The sequence below is a fragment of the Harpegnathos saltator genome, unplaced genomic scaffold (assembly GCF_003227715.2).
Source record: "Harpegnathos saltator strain DR-91 unplaced genomic scaffold, Hsal_v8.6 scaffold297, whole genome shotgun sequence".
Classification (NCBI taxonomy): Eukaryota; Metazoa; Arthropoda; class Insecta; order Hymenoptera; family Formicidae; genus Harpegnathos; species Harpegnathos saltator.
Window position 1 is genome coordinate 634,333 of NW_020230091.1, and position 16,276 is coordinate 650,608.

At 32.3% G+C, this 16,276-nt stretch overlaps 2 protein-coding genes across 8 annotated transcripts; one reads left to right on the forward strand and one right to left on the reverse strand.

Annotated features, from left to right (window-relative positions):
- Positions 1 to 483: 483 nt before the first annotated feature.
- On the reverse strand, positions 484 to 4,179 carry LOC105181928 (putative nuclease HARBI1). Its single transcript, XM_025299903.1, has 4 exons — positions 4,115 to 4,179; positions 1,691 to 1,826; positions 1,417 to 1,582; positions 484 to 1,152 (listed from the first exon to the last, which is right to left on the reverse strand). The coding sequence occupies exons 3-4, from the start codon at positions 1,495 to 1,497 to the stop codon at positions 769 to 771; spliced, it is 465 nt and encodes a 154-aa protein (XP_025155688.1). The 5' UTR covers positions 1,498 to 1,582; positions 1,691 to 1,826; positions 4,115 to 4,179; the 3' UTR covers positions 484 to 768.
- Naam (Nicotinamide amidase) lies at positions 2,594 to 11,302 on the forward strand. Of its 7 annotated transcripts, XM_025299899.1 has the most exons (9): positions 2,594 to 2,771; positions 3,074 to 3,158; positions 3,323 to 3,392; positions 3,453 to 3,519; positions 3,587 to 3,693; positions 4,124 to 4,564; positions 5,148 to 5,381; positions 6,089 to 6,333; positions 10,620 to 11,302. In XM_025299899.1, coding segments are annotated over exons 4-9 (1,587 nt in total). In that variant the 5' UTR covers positions 2,594 to 2,771; positions 3,074 to 3,158; positions 3,323 to 3,392; positions 3,453 to 3,518; the 3' UTR covers positions 11,179 to 11,302. The 7 variants fall into 7 exon arrangements, with proteins under 7 accessions (XP_025155684.1, XP_011146024.1, XP_025155687.1 ...); XM_011147722.3 differs by lacking the exon at positions 3,074 to 3,158; XM_025299902.1 differs by lacking the exon at positions 2,594 to 2,771 and having other exon boundaries at positions 3,002 to 3,158; positions 3,453 to 3,624; positions 3,683 to 3,693.
- The last annotated feature ends 4,974 nt before the right edge of the window (positions 11,303 to 16,276 follow it).

A 16,276-nucleotide genomic window follows, 5' to 3' on the forward strand; every position in this document is an offset into this window, starting at 1 on the left:
AAAGACTAATGTAAAATCAGCCTGAACCATATGTTAATATGAAAGTTCCTAACTAAAACGTTGGATGTGATATATAATTTTAATTATTTTTTTTTCTCTTATAATTTTGTACGTTTACTAATTGTATGTCTTTGTTTTTAATATTACTGGTTTTTAATATTAGCGTATGCATATTTTGATTTTCGCACTTTACGAAAGATATAGTACTGCTCAGACTATTAAGTATGAACCAGTATAAAGTAAACTTATTGTGTTATTTAATTTTAAAACAGTGTTATTTAATTTTACAATCAAACTTTTTGAAAAAGCGTGTATGTTAAAAAATTACATGTTTATGAAATAAATAAGAGATATAATATATGAATATTGAAAAAATAATCAATATGTACGTGTTATAAAAAAAATATGCTTTGTTTTTATACGTTTTGTTTTTTATTGGAAAGTATGTACTTATTTGCCACAGGACAAATAAACGTTTGATAATTTCATATTGTATTGATTTTTATTTCATGGAAAAAGTACATTCATCAATTGGTTTCTTTTTACTTCCCCTAATCTTCGTAATAGAGCTTCTTGTTGACCTCTGCCTTCATTATTATAATCCTCATTGTTTTCTATAACAATATCGACATCAAAGTTATCGTTGTTGTCTATGCATAAGTTATGCAAAACGCAACATGATGTAATAAATTTTGATATTTTATCAACAGTATGTAGATCTACTTCGATTAATTGTCGAAAACGACCTTTCAACAGTCCAAACGCATTCTAGATCAATACTCGAGTCGCAGACAGCATTTTATTAAATTGTTTATCCTTTGCAGACAGATTTCCGTAGTCTTTAAATGGTATAATAAGCCATTTTCTTATTGGATACGCTCCATCGCCTAGGATGTGATATTTTCCACCTTCACATATTCCTGGCAACTCGTCGCATATATCTGATAATTTGAGTACGCGCGCATCGTGAATTTTCGACGGGATTCCTGTAAATGTATCTATAAATCTCTTTCGAGCATCACATATGCCCTGCAATGTTATCGAAGGGATGTCATGTCTATTTACATATGTCGATTTTATTTTGTGGGCTGGCGTTCGGACTTTAATGAAAGTCCCATCAATACAGCCAAGAACTTTCGGAAATCCTGCAATCTTCAATTTTATATATTCAATACATATACATTAAATAACTCATTAGAAAAACATACATAAAATACAATAAAGCTGAAACTAGTAGCAAATTCGCATAAGCACTGTTTAGAACTAAAGAATAGAAAAATTTTTAGCATTAAATAATTAATTAACAAGAAATTGACATTTATTAAATAATAATTAAAAACTACTGCTTTCATAATTCAGCTATGAATCGGCTGCTAGCTTTAGCTTCATTAAAATACATTAATTAAATATACATACTTGAAGGAATTCGTTTGCAGTATTTTCTTTGTCAGAAAATTTGATGACGTTTCCAGCTATATCGCATAGAAAATCCATCATTCTTTTATTTTGTCGAATAATCGTTGTAGCGCATACTCCAAATCTTTGTGCAACATCTCTTAAGCACACTTTATTTCCTGCAAACCTATACAAAGTAATATTTTTTTGAAATCTTTTTAATATTATATATATATATATATATAATATAAGTAGTGGATGAATTAAAAACTATACATGTATATGTAAAACTTACCACAAAAAAGATAAAACGTGTGATTCAGCAGAGGACGGTTTAATACCTCCGTGGCTTGTATCACCAGAATAGAACGTCGAATTTTCGAAATTATTTATAATATCATATGCTGTTGCCCTCGAAACTGGGATTTGAACTACAACAAAAATAAAAATTACTTTCTACTTTTATTTTCACAAGCTAAATTATAACAATAAACTTACGTCGTGATCGGAATATTGATATACTATTTGCAAAAAGTTTTTCATTTTAGGAACAATTCGCCTCGGATTTCGAAGAAAATACTCATCTTCATCACTGCTGGATGAAGATGAAAGGAAATCCGAAATTATCACATACGTTTGTTCATTCAAAACATCTCTGTTCTGCGCCGCCATGTTTTGCACTCAACCGACACCATCTCTCCGAGCTCGTGCCGAATTTGTGCACGAAAGTGCAAAAACTCGACACTACATTTTCCAATGAAACACGACGCATGATTTTAATGTGCACTGAAATTCCCAATGAAACACATCGTCCACGACTAGTGCGCATTGAGTGCGCACTCATTTTCCCAATGAAAAACGCTATAAGACTGTAAGGTTGCAAGACACGAAATGAAATATTTTCATTCGCTGACAGCTTACGTTACAGCCTTACAGCCTTACTCTTACAGCTATTGTAGACGAGCCTTTACTCTTACGGTCGCGGACATAAAGGTTGTCACTTTTTTTTTAATGACTTTCGGGACGCATCCCGACTCGAGAAAGATGAGAGCTGCTGCTCCGCCTGCGGAGCACACCTGCGCAGTAACTCACAACGAAATGCGAGAAATGAAATATACGTGGTATGATATAAGTATGTCAACAATCATTGCGTTTAGCGGAGAAAACCGCTCAATGAGCGATTAGTGACTATTGGTCCTTACTGTTAGAGCCTTACATTCAGACCAATAACGTTGACAAATTATTCAACAATTGCTTAACCGTTCAGTGTCATGAATGCACCCAATTCTTACATTTTGAAAAATCAGTAGCGGAGGGATAGATACATAATGCAAGTCACTCAAATGGGAATGCGTCTTTTGCAAGGTCTTAAACAGGTATGTATATTAAATTTTAAGTGAAATCGTATTCTTTTAGTTACTAATCGTTCACTGAGCGGTTTTCTCCGCTGAACGCGATGATTATTGACGTACTTATGTCATACGACATATATTTTATTCTCACATTTCGTTGTGAGTTACTGCGCAGGCGTGCTCCGCAGGTGGAGCAGTAGCTCTCATTTTTCTCGAGTCGGGATGCGTCCCGAAAGTCATTAAAAAAAAAAGTGACAACTTTTATGCCGCGACCGTACAGCTAATGTAGACGAGCCTTTATAACTAATGTAGACAAGCCTTTACAGCTAATGTAGATGAGCCTTTACACCGAGAAAGTGGCGTTGGAGCAGTACCCAGCTTGCTTAGAACCATCTATTGAATTGAATTGAAGTAATCTTGATATTACTTTATTTATCAGCATATATAATAACGACGGTTATATAAGTAATAGCGTGAAAATTAAATCTTATAAATAATATCGAAGTGAACAATGGACGAGTATCCAGTTATAAACGTTCGACTGGCGATGAATAGAGTAGATTTTAATTTAACAGGTAATGAAGGTATCCAGACTCGACTCTACACACCCGGAGAGGAGATTTCTAATCAACTGGATTTTTTGAGGTAGATGAACCTTTGTTGTGTGCGATATGATTGTAATAGTTAAATATATAATTTTGTTAGAGGTCATGGAACTTATGTCGATGAGGACAATACATTGCGCGCTGCAGTTGGTGGAGTGTTAGAGAAAGTAAATAAACTTATATCAGTTAGACCTTTGAAGGCGCGTTATCAAGGTGAAATTGGTGATGTTATAGTGGGACGAATAACGGAAGTGCAACAAAAACGTTGGAAGGTTGATACAAATTCAAAGCTTGATTCTGTATTGCTATTATCCAGTGTTAACCTTCCAGGTGGTGAATTGGTAAGAAGTATAGATATTACCTTAGTTTCTTTGTATGTGTGCAAAATATATTGATTGATAGAATAGTCTTTACACAGAATATTATTAGATTTCTAATATCTTATAATTATATTCATAAGAATTTGTTTTCAGATAATTAATTCAAAGTTACTGTTAATGACCAATTATTAATTTGATATATTGCATTAATTTTTTTAATGATAAAATTCTTTAAATAAATAAAATCAATAATACATACTATTAGAAAATCCTAGATACATTGTATATGTATTGTAGCTATTTTGTAATTTAATATATTTGAGACTGTTATTTTTTTTAGTTGCGTAATTAATAATTTTATGAGATTTTTATTATTCTTCCTTTCTTTCCTTATTCACTTAATTATTCAGTAACAAAATAATATTGAATAAAATATATTAACCTTTCGTAGAGGAGAAGATCAGCTGAAGATGAACAAACAATGCGAAGATATTTGCAAGAAGGAGATTTGGTTTGTGCAGAAGTACAGTCAATCTTCGCTGATAGTTCACTCTCGCTGCACACACGTGTACTGAAATATGGCAAACTGTCTCAGGGTATAATGCTGAAAGTACCACCAATGTTGATACAGCGCAAGAAAACACATTTTCATTATCTAGAAAATAGTACTAGTTTAATACTTGGTAACAATGGTTATGTATGGATTGGTGCAAATGCTCAAAATGCTGACAGGTCAGAAGGTGGTTTTACAGAAGATTTATCACATATTCCACAAGAAAATCGTGAGGTATGCACACGATTGCGCAACTGCATATTAATTCTAGCACAGTGCAACATGCTATTGTCTGATACATCAGTGACATATGCTTATGAAGAATCAATGAAATATACAGTAAGTGAACTGCTTGAATCTGAAGCAATGGTTGATATATCACTATTGACACATCAGAGACTTGCGCAGCAATGATTTAGCATAGCTGAATATTGTTGGAGTAAAACATAAAATGACCATATTGTAATTTATACAATACTACAAATTGGAGTCCATAGATCCAATAAATAGAGCCAGGATTAAGCTTCACAAAATATATATAATTTGATTTTCTGAACATATGCAGAATTCGATTATTGATCAAATTTATATCATTGTCAGATTTATATTATCAAATAAAACTCGTTTAGTATTCCTTTTACTTATAATCTTATAATGTAAAAGACAAGATAGCAAATAAAGAACTAACTTTATAAGGAAGTTTGTACATTTTTAATAATAAACCAAGATAAATTAAAAGGATGATTCGTACAGGATATATAACTTACTCTTTGAGAGGATTGTAGAGTATTGCAGTAACGACAGAAAGAACAAGAATAATGTATGTATAAAATACTGCAGTATTTTATAGACATACATTCATTAGAATAGTCTAGGTATAAGCAACACATACCACTAATATGAGTATTGATTAAACGAGTAGCTCCTGGAAACGCGTCATAGTCGACAGAGTGACGGAGACATGGACGCATGTTTTAACGCCTTCGATAAAGACGGCGACGGATTTCTGTCGATCTCAGAGTTCCAACTTATCTGCCGCGCTTTATTTCGTAACGACCGCGGCAAAATCTATGGGCTCGAGGAGGAGCAATTGCGGGAAGTATATTCAATTTTTGATCTCAAAGGCGATGGCATGATCGATAGGGAAGAATTCGAGGTACGTTGAGAGGACCTCTATGCTTGAAAATTTTTATCGTATTATTTGTTCAACTTAAAGACGTAACTTGATGACGTTTTTAAACAAGAAAATATTTCAAGAATATATAGACGATGCATTATTTTTTTTCTTTTTTTTATAAATAGTTTTAATAGAAAAACATTTTTAAAAATACATTTTTAAAAATGTCTTCTATAAAACAGTTATCTGCTTTATAAACGCTTATCTCTATAATTACTAATTTTGATTTATTGATCTATATGGTTAATTGATTGATATCATAGATAGCAAACCTGTAAAAACAAATTTTGCATAATATCGTTTGCTGCAGGCTTTGTCATTATTAGCAAGAATACAGTAAGATTTAACGGCAAATTATTGTGACAAACTGACAGCAAAAACTGAGCATGATTTATCGTTCCAATATATTTAAATAGAACATACTGCAGATTCTATTCGCTTTCTATTGTCAACCTGCTATCAGATTTTTGTTAAGAGACAGAATATGAGTCAAATGTGGATACAGATATCTATAGATTTATCGATAGATCCTGGTCGAATTTATTACCAGTCTGTCAGCATACTGCTAACAGACTGTTTACTGGGGTAAATCGATTAACTAACAATTACAATATACCGAAAAAAATTATTTTATAAAATTATTTTATATGTTTGACATATATCTCTGTCTATGCGTATTATCGTAGGTATGTTGGAATCGATGGATCAAAACGTGCACTCGACCCAAAAGTGCCTTTTTAATCGTCGATGTGCAAAACGATTTCATAACAGGTTCTCTGAACATAAAGCAATGTGCTGCGCAACACGACGGTTCCGAAGTAATTGAACCAATTAATCGACTGCTAGAAACCGTGCCGTTTGATGTTGTATTTTATTCTTTGGATTGGCATCCTGTGGATCATGTATCTTTTATCGATAATTTACATCTTAGGTAATATATTATAAATTACATAAAATTTCGTATCTTGTAAGAATCTGATTATACACAAATAATTGATGTTATGTAATTTTAGTTGCTTATATGGCTTTTTATACTTAAGATATTTTAGTACTTAAGGTTTTTTGAGTACTCACTGTGGCCATCTTAACGTATGAATATATGTCAGAAGTGAGAAAATGCATATTCAAAATTCCTATTTTTTCTCATGATCCTATTACATTAATTTTATAATAACTTATTGACTGTTGAAGTAAAAGGAAAGTATTTAGAATATTTGATAGATTTGCTTGTCAATTACAAATGTCATTTTTTTAGATATATTCTCATACAGCACAGAAAGTTGCAGCAACATTGTTGCAGTAATGTTGCTGCAACTTTGTGTTATATGGGTTTCATTATTTCGATGCACTTTGTAGAAATTTGAGTATGCTTTTTTTCTTCTGATGTCATAAATTAAAATAGCTGCAATAAAAATCCAGGAGCTTTAAATACAAGAAAAAAAGTGATAGTGATAAAACGAATAGCTTTTTTAATTTGAAGAAAAAAGGTAGACCAGGGTCGAAAAATCCATATCCTATTATTTTTGGGACCGCTCTTTCGAATGGCGTAGTCGAAGTTCCCGAAAAATGACATTTAACCCTTTGTTTTTTCAAAAGTACCCAAAGAAATGTAATTTTCGTAGTACGATTTTTTTTTTAATTGAAATTTTCACTATGATACCGGTTTTTAAGCATCTTCTAAGGTATCAAAAACATGTTTCCGATACTTTTACTTCAAAAATATGCATTGAAATATTTTAATTTTGATTGTTTTGGAATTCAAAATGGCGTCTGAAAGCCAAAAATTCTTCGAAATTGGGAAAATACCCACATTTTTGGATTTTTTAGGTTTCTTCATAACATAATCGTGTAAAATAAGTTATTCAAAGCTATGGATCACTTATTCTGGTTTATAGAAACAAAATTAGCCCATGTTATCAAATTTCAAGATGGCGGCTCCTATATGGTAAGTAGAAATGCGTTATATTTTGAGTTTTATTAGAGACCAGAAGTGTAGCAAGTGTTGCCAATCGTCAACCTACATGGTGTTGGACATCACTGAACCCAAATCCGGGGTCAGTTTTGCAAAATTCATAATGGCGGATCTAATATGGCAGACTTGATATGTAAAATTTGAGATTTTGGAAAAACAAAAATTACCATCGTATTCTGCAAAATTTTGAATCAGAACTATTCTTACTGTTTGTTTGATTATGTGCGTTGTTTTTGAGAAAAAAATTCCCAAAGTATGAGTTTTGTCAAAATTATTCCAAATTCTTATTATGAACACGCTCTTTGCCTTTGAATATCCAAAGTTGCCCGATTCTCACCGCGAGGAGGTGGACGATCTTGAGAATCATTTATATATATTTATTCATTTTCAAATTATGGTTAATAATATGGAGAAACATACATGGACATCATAATATCATATCGTCATACATTTGTTTCACGCGTGCTTTATATGAACCATAGTTTGCAGAAAATTATCGAAGCCTAAGAGAAAAAATTTAAAGATACGAGAATTTTGAATAATTTTGACAAAACTCGTACTTTGGGAATTTTTTTTCTCAAAAACAACGCACGTAATAAAAAAGTATTAAAAATAGTTTTGATTTAAAATTCTACGTACAATACGATGGTAATTTTTGTTTTTCCAAAATTTCAAATTTTACATATCAAGTCCGCCATATTAGATCCGCCATTTTGAATTTTGCAAAACTGACCCCGGATTTGGGTTCAGTGATGTCCAACACCATGTAGGTTGACGATTGGCAACACTTGCTACACTTCTGGTCTCTAATAAAACTCAAAATATAACGCATTTCTACTTACCATATAGGAGCCGCCATCTTGAAATTTGATAACATGGGCTAATTTTGTTTCTATAAACCAGAATAAGTGATCCATAGCTTTGAATAACTTATTTTACACGATTATGTTATGAAGAAACCTAAAAAATCCAAAAATGTGGGTATTTTCCCAATTTCGAAGAATTTTTGGCTTTCAGACGCCATTTTGAATTCCAAAACAATCAAAATTAAAATATTTCAATGCATATTTTTGAAGTAAAAGTATCGGAAACACGTTCTTGATACCTTAAAAGATGCTTAAAAACCGGTATCATAGTGAATTTCAATTAAAAAAAAATCGTACTACGAAAATTGCATTTCTTTGGGTACTTTTGAAAAAATGAAAGAGTTAAACGTCATTTTTCGGGAACTTCGACTACGCCATTCGAAAGAACGATCCTAAAAATAGTAGGATATGGATTTTCCGACCGACCCTGGTCTATTTTTTTTCTTCAAATAGTACGAGGTTAAAATCAAAATGAAAATTCAGCACACTTGAGCGTTAAAATTAATGTAATATTTTGCAACCAACAAGGAAACCGTTGGAACTGTCCCTCATCGATTTTGATGGGCTTTAGATACGTTGTAGAGCAACAAAAAATATTATATATGTATTTTTTTACCGGCGTATCTCAAGGTTTAGAGGGTGAAACAATCCCTAAAAAAAAACTAAAATTTTTATTTTTTGCGAATATCTTCTAAACTACGAGGTATGCGAAAAAAATGTTTCTTACAAAAGTTTTACAGTACTTTATACTGTTTGCACGTATATTCAAATTTTTCAAAAGTGTTAACATTATTAACCTCTTCCCCCTACTCATTAATTTTGCAAAATTAAAAAATTTTATGAGAACAAAATTTAAAGAGCATTTGATACCGAATCCATCCATATATAATAATACAATATGGTTATGATTAATTTTTAGGAAAACGATGTGATATCGAGGCGTCCCGCTGTAGATAGGTGTTATTTCATTTCATTTGCGCTGTACTTAATAATTGCTTCTTATACATATTTCCTCATACTATAATATGCAAGAGAATTAATCTTAATGACAATATGCTATATACAGGGTTCTCAAAAAGTCTTCGAACGATAAAATATCTCGAAAACAATCAGTTTTTAGAAAAAATGTGTCAGACAAAAGTTGTAAGGTTTAAAATAATCTATTTACTGATCTTATCAGTTTGACCTTGGCTAGCGTCAACAAGGTCAGGGCAAAGTCACCTTGAACTTTCCAAATGGAACGCCCTACTTTTTTTGGCATATTCTTATAACGTATTTCAAGAGCTTTCCAAAACACTACAACAAAGTATTTTTTTGTTAAGTACATCCCGAGTTATGAAGCTTCAAAGTTACAGTGCCGTCGGCATTAGCATTACCCAAGGTGTACCGTGTGGAAGTTGCACGATCGGATTTACACCTCTTGTGTGTGTACATCTCTTGTGTGTGTGTGTGTGTGTGTGTGCGTGTGTGTGTCTGCGCGCGCGTGCGTGCGTGCGTATGTGTGTGTGTGTGTGTTAAAATTAATTGGCACACACACACGCACACAAACACACATAAGAGGTGTACACACACAAGAGGTGTAAATTCGATCGTGCAACCTCCACGCGGTACACCTTGGGTAATGCTAATGCCGACGGTACTGTAACTTTGAAGCTTTATAACTCGGGATGTACTTAACAAAAAAATACTTTGTTGTAGTGTTTTGGAAAGCTCTTGAAATACGTTATAAGAATATGCCAAAAAAAGTAGGGCATTCTATTTGAAAAGTTCAAGGTGACTTTGCTCTGACCTTATTGACGCTAGCCAAGGTCAAGCTGATAAGATCAGTAAATAGATCATTTTAAACCTTACAACTTTTGCCTGAAACATTTTTTCCAAAAACTGATTGTTTTCGAGATATTTTATCGTTGGAAGACTTTTTGAGAACCCTGTATATGGACGGATTTGGCATCAAATGGTCTTTAATTTTTGTCCTCAAAATTTTTTAATTTTGCAAAATAAAAGGAATAGGAGGGAGGGAGTTTGAAAATTTTGACACTTTTGAAAAATCTGAATATATTGTTGCAAACAGTATAAAGTACTGTAAAACTTTTATGGAAAATATTTCTTCATATACCTCACAGTTTAGAAGATATTCGCAAAAAATGAAAATGTTAGTTCGGTTTAGGGATTGTTTCATCCTCTAAACTCTAAACTTTGAGATATACCGATAAAAAAAAGTGTCTAATATTTTTTGTTGCTTTACAACATATCCAAAGCCTATCAAAATCGGTGAGATACTATTCTGACGGTTTCCTTGTAAGTTGAACAACAGCTTAATTATTTATGATTACTGTCATTGCCTCGGTATTTATTGATAACTGATTATCATTATTACAGAGAAGTAGACGTTAGTAGCGGTATTTCGAAAGAAGCGGCGCGGGTATACGATACTGTGACATTCCGCGGGCCGCCGTTGCTAAAGCAACGCTTATGGCCGCGTCACTGTGTACAGGACTCGTGGGGTGCAGAGCTACACAAAGATTTAAAAATTGTCGAAGATGCGATTAAAATTTACAAGGGTACGAATCCAGAAGTGGACTCGTATTCTGTGTTCTGGGATAACAAGAAACTGACAGAGACAACATTGTCGTCGCAATTGCAGCAGAAGGGTGCTACCGATATCTACATTTGCGGTTTAGCATACGACGTATGCGTAGGAGCGACTGCCGTGGATGCGCTCACCAGCGGTTATCGCACGATATTAATTGACGACTGTAGTCGCGGTGTAGATCTCGTTGACATCGAAAAGACCAAGGCCACTGTGATAGCTAGTAACGGCGTGATAGTTAATTCCAGCCAGGTGAAGGCGATGGTAGAGGGAAAAGATCGCCGACCGGAGCTGGGCTACAAGCTCGCGTTAGAAATCAAGCATAAATTGAACCTCGATGAAGAATAATGTAGTAGTTTTCTCAGTAGTCTATATTTAGACGCTTTTCTTCGAAATATATTAACATAAAGAGACTCAAGAATCCCACATTAAAGGATTCCTTATAAGCTTAAAATAACGATTTTTATTAATTGATACAGAAATGTAAGAAAAAATATTGGAAAAGAGAGTAGATGTAGTATAAATATGTAAAGATAAATCAGAAAATAATAAAATGTATTTTCTTTTAACGAGGCATTGAGGTAAGCATAAGCATAAATATTAAAGTAGGTTTTTAATTTGTTAGTAGCGTTACGTGGAAACGTTATATTAATTAGCATTTAAAAAAAATTCTCTATAAAAATTCTTTATAAAAGAAATAAAATGTGAAACTTATAAATGTTGAGTTTTTATGAGATATAAAATTGGTGATGTATTATATAAGTGTTTGTACCTAATATAAATTAAATTTGTTGAAATTAATATAAATAATATAAATTAAATTTGTTGAAGTGTCTAGCATTATATTATCAACTATGAGTAGTCTATGAGTTTGCTTATTGTTTTGTTTACTGCATACATTATTTAATGTGCCATGGGTCTAAGGGCCATTGCGCATAAAATGACATAGATACATAAGCAGTATGAAATCGTCTCGATTAATGAGCGTCGAGGAAGAAATTGCCATGTTGATTTACAGAGCATAACATAATTATTTCTTAAACGCTCATTGGTCGATATTTCCTATAGACATCATATTTTACTCTTGGCAAAGATTTTCAGTGTCTTCCTTATATCATTGTCAAAGTAAAGAGATGAATTTTACAATTAGGCTCTTCAAAATTTTATATTTAATAATATAGGGCCGGTTGTTCCAATTTCTTGAAGTTAACTAATAATTAAATCATATGTCTGTCTAAGTTGAAGGAAAAACAAAGACAAACATATGATTTAACTTATCAGTTAACTTACTAAGAAGTTAATACAACCAGCTCATAATCTGGTTATGCACTCTAACAAGTAACACTGCCCAACTGATACTCACCGATTTGAATGAAACTTAACATACTTATTAAACACCGAAAAATATTAAATACGTGTTTTTTTGTTTCGGCTAAATACGCTTTCTAGGGGTAAAAAGCACCCCTCAACCTCTGGAGGTGGAGACAATTATGGCTAATTATTTCTGAAACGATACATTTTCTGAAAAAAGTGCTTAGGACCAAAGTTGTAGAGTTCAAAGTGATGTACTTGATGGCGACTTAGAAGTCGACCTTGAGGTCGATTTTCAAGGTCATTTGAAAGTCATTTCATGTTTTTCAAAGGGAGAAGTTTACTTTTCATCCCGAGAATCGATAGAGCGTAAAAATTTACATTCAGAACGTTGGTGGTTTGTAAATAAAACAAGCCTCTGCAATTTAAAATTGTTCATTGATCCAACCAATTAAGGCAAGATCAGTCAATAATTCGATCAATAAAGGAATTGAAAGTTAATTATTTATTCAAATAAGACAAGATGTGATCGAGATCCAGCCAGTAAAGGCAAGATATGGTCGAGATCCAGCCAGTGAAGGCAAGATGTGAGCGAAATCCAGCCAGTGAAGGCAAGATTTCATAATTTCTTTTCATAGTCTATGAGTATAAATTCCATGAGAATTGGCATTATTCTTTATATTCATAGCAATAATGAGGAATAGCTTTATCTTCTTTCGCAAAAAAATGCTCCATACAAAGAGAGTTAGTACACCACGCACATTTTATTAATGCAATGTTATTGCAGATTTTGCAGACTGTCCCGCAATTCTTTAAACAGAAATCAACAGGCGTTTCATATCTATCTGGTTTTTCTTCAATATATCCACTTTTTCACCAGGCATATTTAATCATGTTTTGGAATCGGGGTGATGAGAATTGATTGTGGATTAATGATTGAATTTTGAGAATGTTATTCCTCAAATGTAGGTTAATATCATAGTTGTATAAGAGAATTAAGTCCGAAAATTGTTTCAAGTTTTTCCACGGTCTGAATACATAGACATCCAATGGTTGAGTGAAGCCAGTTGTTCCCGCAGGAATTGTAAGGATTTTTACTTCTTTATTACCCTTGTCTATTATTACCGTCTATATTTTCAAATTTTTTTTGTTTGTCCTGACCAAGAGTCAAACACAAAATAGACTTCTTGCCAGCATTAGGCAAGAAGACATCTTCAAACCATTTAATAACAATGTCGGATGTCAATTTTCCAGATTTTGTGGCGAAAACGAGGATATTATCTGCTTTGTACATTGACTTCTGTATTATCGGTCCGAAACGGCCATTTGTTTCTTGCAGAACTATTAATAAGGGGGATTTCAAGATACCATTAGCAGATATTAAAGGTTGTATTGTGTAACTGTGAATCAAGGAATTCAAAGATTGAGCAAGACACTCCACTTTCAAAGAACTCTTTGAGGCTAATGTATGACCAGCATGTGTTTCCAAATTGAACCCTGATTGATCTGAATTGTAAACGTTTGCTGTTCTTAGTAAGCCTATCTCTAGTTTAACTTGACTTACATAATTGGAAGATTGTTCCAATAATTGTTTTATTTAAAATATGCGCTTGTATCACAAATTTATTTGTTTTTCTTGAAACAATACCATGTTGTATTTTAAAGTCGTGTATCTATTTTGATGAAGCCATAAATAATTGAGAAGGCAAATGAACTACCTCTTTTGCTTTCAAGGCTCATCTCTGTAGATCTAAATCGTGAATGGGTAGATTTCGATCAGATGCACTGTTAAATTGTTCTAGAATGTATTGAGAGATAATAACAATTTATCAGTCCTCGACCCACCCTCAGCAACTTGTGCTTTCCATCGGTACAATTGTGTTACATTTATAACTTTCTTAAATCGGTTTTTAACTGATTCTATATTCCTTCTTTTCTTTTGTCCCGATCGCCAAAATTCAATTACTCTCTTCTTATAATCAATGTCTACAATTTCTCTGAATTTTGTATCGTCTTGCACAACTTCCGAAACATCTTCTGAATTGTCTTCAACTAAAACAGCATCAGGAATCACACTAGCATCAATACAGTTCAAAGTATCATAAGTCTCTTTAAATATATCAAAATTGATAACGTCTTTTATCAAATCTGCAAGTTGAGAAACGATTGATCTTTCTTCATCTGTTATTCTAGATTCTATATTGTACACTGGGTCCTCGAAAGTGAGGCATAACTTTAAAATATGTTTTGGGTTTAATGACATTATGAAATTTTACAGATTAACAATGCCTCAATAATATTATAACAGAGATTCAAAGTAAATTCATAGAAAGCAGAGTTTATGATTATATAAGCCTAAATGAAATTAACACAAAAAATAGTCGTAGGAACAAATTATGGAAAAGTACTTGCAGTAAATACTTTCTGAAAGAATTTTGAAAACATTCACAAGAAACAGCAGTTGTAAGAACAATTGACGTAAAACTATAAACAATGAACACTCGCCCAAGTACAGATGTGAAAATGATGGTTGATGGTATATTCCAGGCCTGGGCCAGAAACTGTAGCTCGTGCTTCTCCGCTTCCCCTTCCATTCGCATGGGCGAAACCTCTTAGAGCACGCACTATACATGCGTAGACTAGGGCCGTATTCGATCACTCAAGCGTTGTAAGGTTAGTTCTACAATGTGCTTTTTCCTTCCTTTTTCTTGCTCTTTATTTCTTTCTAACTTAAGTTTTAAGTTAAAAAGAGAAAAAGAGCAAGAAAGAAGAAGCAAAGAGCACATTACAGAACAGGCTCACACGTCGCGTACAGACGGAAACATAGTTGTGCATGCACCCGTTTATCATTGTGAATATATATATATATATATATAATTAGATATTTTATTATGACCAAAACATCAATAAAGCGAGTTTTGTGACGATAACGGAGGTTGCAAAATTATTTAAGTTGATATTTTTCTTGGTTTTACGCTTAGTTTTTACTCCAGGATCAACGACGAGGTAAAACTTTTGATCCCATTTTTATTTTTTTGTACTTTTTTAATTTTTTATATTTTTTTGTTTTTATTTTTTTTATATTTTTTTGTTTTTATTTTTTTATGTTTTTGTTTTTAATTTAATTTTTTTTAATTAATATTTCTCCTTTTATGCTTTTGTATTTTTAAATTTCTTTGTTAATTGTTATATATTAAATATATATATAAACATATACATTTTTATAAACATATATATTTTTATAATTAAACCTAATATATATATCAAATTAAAACAAACAATTACAGAGTATTGCAAAATGTAGTTTTAAACTGCAGTCCATAAACTATATAAAAATATTATATTTATAATTTTAATGTTTCAGAACCAATTTTTACTTATTCTTATAAAATAATTGTTTATGCAAATTGATAATCGTAATATATTTCCACGAGCTCTTTTATATCAATTTGTATTTTACTTGTCGCAATGCGCATTAAATTTGATAATTGATAATCGGTTCATGCAGCCCTGTGTTTGTTTTTTATTAACTTCATTAAAGAAAAAGCACTTTCACATGAGTAGGTAGTGCCGAACATCGAAGCCATTTTAAGACCAAAAGTTCGAAGCTCGGGATATAAATCTTTCGAAAGAAGTTTAAAAAAATCGATACCCGTTTCTTTCTTAGTGAAAAGATAAGGATCCGCTCGCAAATTGCATAATTCTACCCGATATTTAATATTCTGGTTCTCAATTGGCACGGTCAAAGGATTATGAAATAATAAAACATCGTTTTTTAACACGAGTAATTCTTTAAATCGAAAATAAAATTCGATTGCAATTTCGTTAATTAAATCACCTAAACCAGTAAAATCAATATCGGGATACTCTTTTTTTATTTCTTCACAGCAAGGGAAGTGATGAAATTCTTCATTTTCAATTTCTCTTTTAAATATATTTAGTTGCATTTGGAAGCCATTTACAAAATGAATGACATCGCAAATTGATTTATTTTTGCCTTGCAAATTCAAATTCAAATTGTTCATATGCTGAGTGAAATCCGTTAAGAAAGCTAATTCACTCAATATATCTTTGTCCATTAATTGTTTTTCAAAATGAATAGTATCACTGGATACTTCTTTTTGTAAAAATTGGA

Bases quoted from the DNA above. Each gene is read 5' to 3' on its own strand.
- LOC105181928 (XM_025299903.1), bottom strand. From the start codon at position 1,497: ATGATGGATTTTCTATGCGATATAGCTGGAAACGTCATCAAATTTTCT. The intron at 1,153-1,416 runs GTATGTATATTT...ATAAAATTGAAG, and splicing joins CTGCAAACGAATTCCTTCAA to ATTGCAGGATTTCCGAAAGT.
- Naam (XM_011147719.3), top strand. From the start codon at position 3,259: ATGGACGAGTATCCAGTTATAAACGTTCGACTGGCGATGAATAGAGTA. The intron at 3,694-4,123 runs GTAAGAAGTATA...AACCTTTCGTAG, and splicing joins ACCTTCCAGGTGGTGAATTG to AGGAGAAGATCAGCTGAAGA. The intron at 6,334-10,619 runs GTAATATATTAT...TCATTATTACAG, and splicing joins ATCGATAATTTACATCTTAG to AGAAGTAGACGTTAGTAGCG.